At 39.6% G+C, this 10,232-nt stretch overlaps 1 protein-coding gene across 1 annotated transcript; it reads left to right on the top strand.

The window, feature by feature from the left end:
* Positions 1 to 469: 469 nt before the first annotated feature.
* Positions 470 to 7,262, top strand: LOC308083680 (extracellular calcium-sensing receptor-like; the record flags this gene model as incomplete). Its single annotated transcript, XM_080425995.1, has 5 exons — positions 470 to 688; positions 1,308 to 1,394; positions 2,071 to 2,340; positions 6,158 to 6,281; positions 6,349 to 7,262. The coding sequence occupies 5 exons, from the start codon at positions 470 to 472 to the stop codon at positions 7,260 to 7,262; spliced, it is 1,614 nt and encodes a 537-aa protein (XP_080282121.1).
* Between the last annotated feature and the right edge of the window lie 2,970 nt (positions 7,263 to 10,232).

A 10,232-nucleotide genomic window follows, 5' to 3' on the forward strand; every position in this document is an offset into this window, starting at 1 on the left:
GCTAAAAACGTGCCGCACTGCGGCGTGTTTTGAGCTTGTAGATCGGCTATTTTTGCTACTTTTGAATTGGAATCCTGAATTTTCTTTTGCTATTTTTGAATTGGAATCCTGAAAAGTAACATTTTCATTTAATTTCAAATGCATTTAGTTATACTTATGTTAACTTTATGAAGTTAAATACAAATGCATTGGACATAAAAAAGACAATATAATTGTAATACTAGTCACTGAGCTACTAGTATAGACTGAAGTAATTAAAGTGGGTCATGTTTGCATTTGGAATTGTAACAGCTGAAATCAATAAAGTATCAGTAATCCGATATTAAGCTACGGGACGCATTAAGTGAAGGTGGCCCCCGGGCCGCCAGTTGCCCATGTATGGATTATATCATACGATTAGTTGATGTAGTACATTTCTTCAAAGATGAATACGGGAGGTTACAAACAGATGTTGTGTGTTAGTTTATACATGCAAGGGTTCGTGCAGGCCCAGACCATGGCTTACGCCATAACTGAAATCAACAGAAACCCCAGCTTACTGCCCGATGTGACTCTGGGTTATGATGTCTATGATAACTGTATGACGCATGGAGTTGAATTCCGTGCAGCCTTGACATTGGTCAGTGGGAGAGAGGAGCGCTTTGAATTGGATGAGAGCTGTGTTGGGTCTCCTCCAGTGCTGGGAATTGTGGGTCCTGCGACCTCATCCAGTTCTATAGCTCTATCTAGAATATTAGGTTTATACAGAGTACCCATGGTAAGTTTCCACCTTAAATTCCATTTTACCATGATATATTTTATATGTGCTTAATTGTGTTTATTTGGTTATTTACAAATGTAAATTGTGATAAATAATGTATTGAGTTTTTTTTACAGCTTGAAAGACATATTTACTTGCAGGCAGAGCATGTGAGCAGAGAGGGCAGATTTTGAATGGAGTGTGAAGCAGGTCGGATCACAATGCATCTGTGTTAGAAGTATGACTCTTTGTCCAGACCTGAGAGTAAGAATCCTACGGCCCCTTTCGCTATCCATGGTGCTTAAGGATGCTTAGTATTCTACTTTACGATTATGGGGTAGATTGTGTTAAAAGAGCACATTGTGCTCCAATTTGTTTCTGAAATGTGATTCAAAGTGGCAAAGGTTGCCCTCCTTGTTTGAAGATAAAGACAATATTGCTTTTTCATTATTTTCTACTTTTCTTTGTTTTTTCCTCCCTCCCCCTCAGCTCACATGCTCTGTTTGCAGGGGAAATGTGTAAGAAAAATGTAGCATATTACTGAACAGATGTTTTGTGCCCTTTTCAGATAAGTCAAACTGCTGCTTCCTCTACTCTGAGTGACCTGACTCAGTTCCCGTCCTTCTTTAGAACAATCCCAAATAATGACTCCCAGGTATACACGCGGGCACATTTTGTGTGGCCCACGGTTTCCTTCCTAAAATGTACTTTATGGCCCACCAGTACAGTGATGTGAAATTCATACATTGACATTGAGTGTTCTGAAAGTATCCTGGGCAGTATACGCTATTTCTCAATAGAATTTGTAAAGTCTCCTTATTGCTTGTTCCTTAATTGTCTCATTCTCAATCTTCTCGATATGTGAAAGAATACATTTTGGCTACACTGTCATTTGAACAAAAGGCAATTATTGGACGGTAGATACTAATAGTAATGAAGTGCATGCATGCGAAAAAAGTGAATTGTTTTTGTTTTATTCACAGCACAGATTGTTTACTTAATGTATATAATGTATGGTTTGTCATATAAATCTGCAGAGTAACTTATACCCCCCCTCTTCTTTCTATGGAAATTAACGTTGCGATGGGAACGATGTACAAAAACGAATTTCACCCACTTCTTTACCTTGTAAACCTGTGATGTGACAATAAAACTGATTCTGATTCTGATTCTCAGAAAAATCTGGATCAGAATCACTTTTATTGTCAAATCACAGATTTATAGGGATAAAGTGGGTGAACGTTTTTTCATGCACACTCCAATCATTTTGTAGTTGTAGGGAGAGGATAGATAGAGTATGATTATTTTCTGATCTGATTCTGGTTCTTTAGGTGCGATCTATGCTGCTGCTTATGAGGCAGTTTGGATGGACCTGGGTAGGATTGGTGTTTAACGATGGTGCTTATGGCCGCAATGCTGGCCGAACCTTCCAGTCCGACCTGGCCCGGTCTGGTTTGGGTTGTGTGGCTTATTCAGAGGCCCTGCCCTGGGACAATGACCTGGACAAACTGGACAGGATTGTCACTGTGATGAAGCAATCCACAGCTCGTGTGGTCATTGCATTTACATTTGGGAGCTACATGCTTAATCTCATGGATGAGGTTTGTGTTATTATTTCTTTCTTCCTTCCTTCCTTATTCCCCCCACTTTTTGGAACCTAAGTCCTTCACACTTTTAGCTCAAAACTCCTTATACTCTTTATGCTTATGTCCATTTGAATAGATCTATGTTCCTCTACCCTCAACTACACTAATCAAATCCCATTAATCAATTACACTTGCCACTTTTCCAAGTGTAAAAATTAGTGTAAAAATAGAAAATGTGTGTAAAATCTCCACACAATCAACAGGTTGTAAGACAGAATGTGACAGGTCTGCAATGGGTTGGCGCTGCGGGTTGGACGACCAATTCTAATTTCCAGGCTCCTCGCTACATGCCGTACCTGGCAGGCACCCTAGGGGTTGCCATCCATCGTGGAGAGATACCAGGTTTCAAGGACTTCTTGTTAAAAATACATCCTCACAATGATCCTGACAACACACATGGAAATACCTTTGTGAGTCTTTTGTTTAATTTAGTATTTAAGCTGTAATTTCTAAATGACAATTCCTACTTTATTTATCCTTAAAGGAGTATCTCACTTGATTTGATTTGATTTGATTTGATTTGATTTGATTTATTTAGCACAATGTAAAAACAATACAAAAAGGAATTACTAAAAGGTTTGGGAATGGAGTGGGGGGGGGGTATGTTTAAACTTATAATAAAAATAAATAAAAATGCATATTTAATAAGTGTTGATCTGGAAGAGTGGAGCAGTGTGAGTGGTCAAGTCGTTTTGAAAAGGTAACAGTTCTGACAAATCTTTTCTGAAGTAGATAAATACGGTGGAGGTATGGGAAGCATATGTTCTGGCCCAGACAAAATTACAGTACGTTAAAAGGATCCCTGGCTAATAAGCATTTTATGCCTTGGCTTAATACATTATGATTGCCCTATATAACAAACATGTTAAATTAAAAATACCTTGAATATTTTATTTATTTTAGAAATAGTACATCTTTCACTCAATAGGGATAACTCCTGTCGCAAGTTGATGATGTCATTTGTCCATGTTTGGTCCAGCCCTTAGAATGTATGGAATGTGCTATTAAAAAGTATTTACAAAATAACCTTAGGAAGTATTAAGAAGATTTGTATTAGTTATTTACTTACTATTACTTCTTAATACTTCCTAAGGTTAATATGAGCATCAAAGCAATATTGTAAATACGTTTTATTAGCACATTCCATACAGGGCTGGACCACACATGGACAAATGACATCATCAACTTGCGACTGGAGTTCCCTATTGAGTGAAAGACGTACTATTTCTAAAAAATAAATACAATATTCAAGGTGTTTTTAATGTTTAATTTTAGTTATAGAGGGCAATTATAATGTATCAAGGCATAAGGCCTTAATACATAATAAGCTAATAAGCCAGGGTTCCTTTTAAGTGTGGATAAATCATACCACAATGTAATGTAAGCAGACAGTTCTGATTGACCAGGCCACTCATTTTCCTGATGACACCAAGCGATCTAGATACTTTGTTGCTAACAAGATTGTGTTCTTTCTGATATCTGATCTCAATATCTTTAATAATAATTTTACAAACAGCATTACAATATGCTTTAGTTTTTTCCACCAAAGACAATACAATTTGACTTTTTCACATTTAATTATAACTTATTTGCTTGGAACCTTTTGGAAATTTGTTCCATGCCTTTGTTGGCCTCAGATATGAGGGAATGAAATGAGAATCAAATTGGTGTCATCAGCAAAAAGTATGGGAAGTAGCCAGGAGCAAACAGAAGGTAAATCATTAATATAAATAAGAAATAACTAAGGACCCAAAATCGAACCCTGGGGGATTCCAGACAATAATGTTGCCCTGCCTGATACTATACCATTTACTGAAACATATTGTTCCCGATCAAATACATAACTCTGAAGCCATTAAAAAATGTGTTCGTGAAAAACATAGCACTTAAAACATTTTTAAAGTTATCATAATTGACTGTGTCAAAAAGTTTATTCATTCAAATATTCATTTAATCAGACACACCTTCCTCCTATACAAGCCCATTGCACTTTGTGTCTGATAAAATGAATATCAAATATCTAAATATTAAATCAAGAAACTTAAAAACTGGGGTCTGGGGTGCACACAAAAGCCAGAGTAGATGTTAAAATGACCCCGGAAATCTTTCAAAGAGAAATTCCCCGTCTTAATTGTGTTTCTTTAGGTGAGGCAGTTTTGGGAGCACACATTTCAGTGTAAATTTGCACCCCTACCGTCAGAGTGGGTGGATGCTGGTGGAGAGGTGTGTACTGGACAAGAGGACCTAGCAACAGCAGAAACTACCCTGTTGGATGTGTCTGACCTCAGGTCAGAGTACAATGTATACTTGGCTGTGTATGCTCTGGCTCATGCCCTCCATGGCATGTTGCAATGTGTGCCAGGAAGAGGGCCTTTCATTGGGCACAGCTGTGCCACTTTGCAAACAATGCAGCCATGGCAGGTGTAATACTAATCCAAAATATTCCTGTTAATGTTTCTAGTTCACTGGTTACCAAACCTTTCTGGATCGGGGCCCACTCGAATCTGGGAAAAGTTTGCGACTTAACACAGTGCATTATCAGAGCTTATTACACAGCTTGGGTGAATGCTTGATTCTGATTGGTCAATCATCGGTCATTATGCAAGGGATAATGTATGGGGAGGTGGTCATTATTGAAAATTAAAGCCCGACAGGGTGATTATCCACCGACGCAGAGAGGAGTAGGATAATCACCCTGAAGGGCTTTAATTTTCAATAATTACAGCATAAAACAAAGCAGCGCAGGTTGACATGAGCAGGTGCTCTGAGTCTTTGATTAGACAGTGGTCTGTTCTAGAGCTCATCGGTCATTATCAAGAGATAATGACTGATTCTTGATTCTTGATTCTGATTGACCAATCAGAATCAAGCAATCAACCAAGCCGTGTAATAATTCTCGATAATGACCGATGAGCTCTATAACAGACCGCTGTCTAATCAAAGACTCAGAGCACCTGCTCAGGTCAACCTGCGCTGCTTGGTTTTATGCTGTAATCCAACATGTCAGCCATGTAAAAAACAAACAATGTCATTTACAACTAAACGTTGCTTTCAAGAATGTTATTGAAAACATTTGATGTGAGAAATAGACAATGCAATAACCGAAAAGTGATTCTATTCTACTTCCTAGTTTATCGTGGCGCACCAACGCAAGAATGCCAAAACACTTGCACCAAAACAGCCGGACAGGCGACTGTGTCCGGCGGTATATAGAATGGGGGCGAGTCTTCCGGTTACCTTATGGACTAATGTCATTCGTTTTCCGAGGCGAACTTCTCCGCCCAGCCCAATATTATGGAATACTTTCATTGCCGTAACAAGGAAATACTTCGATTTGTTGTTACTTTTGGGTCAATTTTTTGGGGGGGTATACTTACTATGTTGGGGTGGATCATGCTGAAAAAAAACTTTATTTTCATAATTTTACTCACCATTTCTAGCTTGTGTATTACCTGGAAAAGGTCGACTTCACCACATCATTTGGTGATGATGTATCATTTGATGAGAATGGTGATGTTTTACCAATCTGGGATATCTTGAACTGGGTGTGGCTCCCTGATGGAAGCACAAAGGTTTACAATGTGGGTGTGGTCAAGAAATCAGCCTCCGCAGGTGAAGAACTCATCCTTGATGAAGACATAATCCTCTGGAACTTTGAATTCACAAAGGTCACTTTGACTTTCTAAAATAACTAATGTCGAGTTAATGTCATGATGTGAATGTAATTTAGTTTAAACTGAAATGTATCATTGTTACTTACTTTCCTCTGTAGACACCTCGGTCTGTGTGCAGTGAGAGCTGTTCCCCTGGAACCCGTGTGGCCAGAAGGAAAGGGGAACCTGTCTGCTGCTTTGACTGCATTGCTTGCTCTGAGGGGGAGATCAGCAATGAGACTGGTGGGTTTACATTATGTAGCAATCTACTGTACCAGTATGTTCCTTTAAATCTTATCCTCTTTGTTAGACTCTACAGGGTGCACCAGTTGTCCAGAGGACTTCTGGTCCAGTCCCCAGCGTGACCACTGTGTCCCTAAGAGCCTGGAGTTCCTCTCCTACAATGAGGCCCTGGGTATCTCCTTGACAACTATCTCACTGCTAGGCACACTCACCTGTGCCACTGTCCTGGGGGTCTTCATCTATTATCGAAACACACCCATGGTACGAGCCAACAACTCAGAGCTCAGCTTCAACCTTTTGCTGTCTCTCAAACTCTGTTTCTTGTGCTCACTTCTGTTCATTGGCCGTCCCAGGCTCTGGACTTGCCAAATGAGGCATGCAGCATTTGGAATCAGTTTTGTGCTGTGTGTCTCATGTATCCTGGTAAAGACTATGGTGGTGTTGGCTGTGTTCAAGGCCTCCAAGCCTGGGGGTGCAGACATTCTGAAGTGGTTCGGTGCCATGCAGCAGAGAGGAACAGTTCTGATTCTTACTTTAATCCAGGCAACAATCTGCACAGCCTGGCTTGTGTCTGCCTCACCTGCTCCTTATAAAAACACACAATACCACAGTGATAAGATAGTCTATGAGTGTGCTGTGGGATCAATAGTTGGTTTTGGAGTGTTGTTAGGTTATATTGGTTTACTGGCACTCCTCAGCTTCCTCCTAGCATTCATGGCAAGGAATCTTCCAGACAACTTCAATGAAGCCAAGTTAATCACTTTCAGCATGTTGATCTTCTGTGCCGTGTGGATAGCCTTCATCCCAGCATATATCAGTTCTCCAGGCAAATATGCAGATGTAGTGGAGGTATTTGCTATCTTAGCATCTAGTTCTGGTGTGTTGGTGGCATTGTTTGGACCAAAGTGTTATATAATGCTTTTGAAACCTGAGAGAAACACTAAGAAGTCTATCATGGGTCGAGGCACCACCAAGACATAGAAGGAGAAATTCAATGACAAGACAGTTTCTCTGTGTGTATTTTATTACAATAAGTGTATAAACATATGTTTGATTGCTGATAACCATATTAGTATCAGATTCTGTTTTGTAACAGATACATTTAAAGTAGTGATCCAATCAGAGATGTAAATGTATTATCTATCATACATAAAAGTTGGTGACAAGTTGATTATGCTTTTAAGTTTGATGATTTTAGACCTAAATATCTTACTAATAAATGCATGAAATCTCTGTACGTACTCTGTATGTACGTCCGTCTGTAGTTCACGTACTCTATCTCAATGGTGTAGGTATTAAAGGGATATTTCACTTTCAAAAAAACTTTGGGTCATTTTATCATCTACTCAGGCTTTTGTGAGCCCCCCAGACAGTTTTTAAGTTGCTTGATTCACTATTTAGATATTTGATATTCATTTTATCAGACACGTCCCCTTCCTATACAAACCCATTATAACTTCAAACAAAAATTTTAACATGTTAGATTCCACAAAAATTTCATTCATTCATTTAATTTATTTATTGTATTTATTTTTTTTCATTTTCCAAAAAAAATATTTAAAATAAATGAAAAAAGGTATCGAAAGAACACGGCCCCCTCACGTATTAGGAGGGCAGGGTGAGTCACTAGAACCAAGGACGGGTGTTTTCGATGAATCTAACATGTTAAAAATTTAGTTTGAAGTTATAATGGGTTTGTATAGAAAGGGGGCGTGTCTGATAAAATGTATATCAAATATCTAAATACTGAATCAAGCAACTTAAAAACGGTCTGGGGGGCTGACAAAAGCCTGAGTAGACGATAAAATGACCCAAAGTTTTTTTGAAAGTGAAATATCCCTTTAAGGCCACAGACCCCCATTACTCTGAGAGTATACTATTACAAACAATTTGTACACTTTCAGAGTTACAGACCTGTTAAGGTCCATTTGGTTCTTATTGTCTCCGCCAGACCGAAGGCGTGGCCGAGACTATGTTTTGCACCCTGTCCGTCCGAATCGGTCCGATCGACGTGAAACTGTGCACACACATTCCCTGGACGCCTCTACCCCAGATGTTTCACATGGGCCTCTTATAGCATTGGTTCTCAAAGTGGGGTCCGGGGACCCCCAGGGGTCCTTGAGGGAGTTCCAGGGGGTCCCCAGCTAAATGATAGATTAGGCACCAAATGGACCCTTATGGGTCTGTAACTCTGAGAGTTAAATTAACATTGATTTTACAATATGAATTGGGTTCCCAGAGATAGAAATGGCATTAAATGGGGTTCTGTAGCCTAATAATGCATGTCTAACTGGGGGTCCTTGAAATTAAAATGGTTGAGAATCACTGCTAGAGCCGTAAAAAACTTCTCTTATGGGGGGGTCCCTGGCTTATTTTTTCAAATGGGGGTCCGTGGGCTAATAAGTGTCAATTTGGGGGTCCCTGGCATGAAAAAGTTTGAGAACCAATGTCTTATAGCACCACTAGGAGGCCGATCTTTGCAAAAAAAAAAATATATATTACTCCTACAGATGTTGTCCAAACATAACGCAAATCGGTACACAGTTTCTCTATAGTCATTAAACCAAACAGGTCTTCCGGATTTTTCATATTCCCTCCTGATTGGCTAAGAATGGCCACCAAAGTGTGCAGGAGTGCTCTGTTTTGAACAAAATGCCTCAAATCATGAACACTTTGGCCGAGAAAGAAATGCCACACTACATTTTTCTAATTGGCCTTATGGTGGCGCTATAACAGGCCGATTCGCGTTTTTACCTATAACTGGACCGATCGGCGTGAAACTTTGCACGCACACTCCCTAGGGGCCAAGGAAAAACCCCTGCCTTGCATTTTTCACATCAGCGCCACTAGGAGACCGATTTTTGCAAAACACATTTCTTGATATTAGTCCTACAGATTTTATCGAAACATCACGCAAATCGGTACACAGTATCTCAATGTGATCCACACGGATCTGTCCGATTTTTCATAATCCACCCTGATTGGCTAAGATTGCCATCTAAAGTTTGTAGGAGTGGCTTGTTTTGAGCAAAATGCCTCAAATCAAAAATGCAGCATCCGATTGCCGTGAAACTTTGCACACACGTTCCCACTATAGACCGAGGAAGAAATGCCACCATTTTCACATTGTCCTGTTAGCACCACCAGGAGGCAGATTTTTTAATATTACTCCTACAGATTTTGTCCAAACAACACGCAAATCGGTACACATTATCTCTATAGTTATGTGATCCAGACTGATCTCTTAGATTTTTCATATTCCATCCAGATTAGCGAATTTCGAACATTGCTGGCCCACAATAACCTACCTGACCTGTGCTCCGAGCACAGGTCTTTTTGTCTATCAATAATTTAGCTGGGGACCTTCTACAACCCCCTCAAGGACACCTGGGGATCCCCTTACACTTCTGAATGCAAGTTGTTACAAGAACACCGGCAACACAAAAAGCTACGGCCACTGACTTAGAAACCAATCATCTCACAAAATCAGGTATAAAAGCATAACATTTCTAAGAAAAGGGCAGGTGTCACACACAAGGCAAGTCTACACGGCAAATAGACAGATACTGTTAGCTAGTAGATTTTAGAGCCACACAAAGAGGTGGAGAGTCCTAGGGTCCCCAAGCAGGCAATCTAATGTCCTCAGGCAGCTGCCTAAGGAAGAGTTTTGTTCTTGAAATGTGTTGCAGAGTAGTCTGTAAGATCTTTAGCCATTTGTGCTGTATGTTTGTTTCCTAAACAAAAGTTGTAAAAAGAGATGTATTTAAAGGATTTAAAACTATTATTTTGCAATTGTACAATTTTTTTTGTATAATATCACTTAAATGGTTGGTTAGCAGTAAAGTAGAACTGTACCCTTCCAACAAGAGGCAACTATAAAGCTAATAAATTATATACTGGTAATAGGAGCTGGTGTTGAGCTGACCCTTTAGGGTGCATCCGTGCTACTCA

This window comes from Gymnoscopelus braueri, assembly GCF_963280865.1.
Source record: "Gymnoscopelus braueri genome assembly, chromosome: 4".
Taxonomy (NCBI): Eukaryota; Metazoa; Chordata; class Actinopteri; order Myctophiformes; family Myctophidae; genus Gymnoscopelus; species Gymnoscopelus braueri.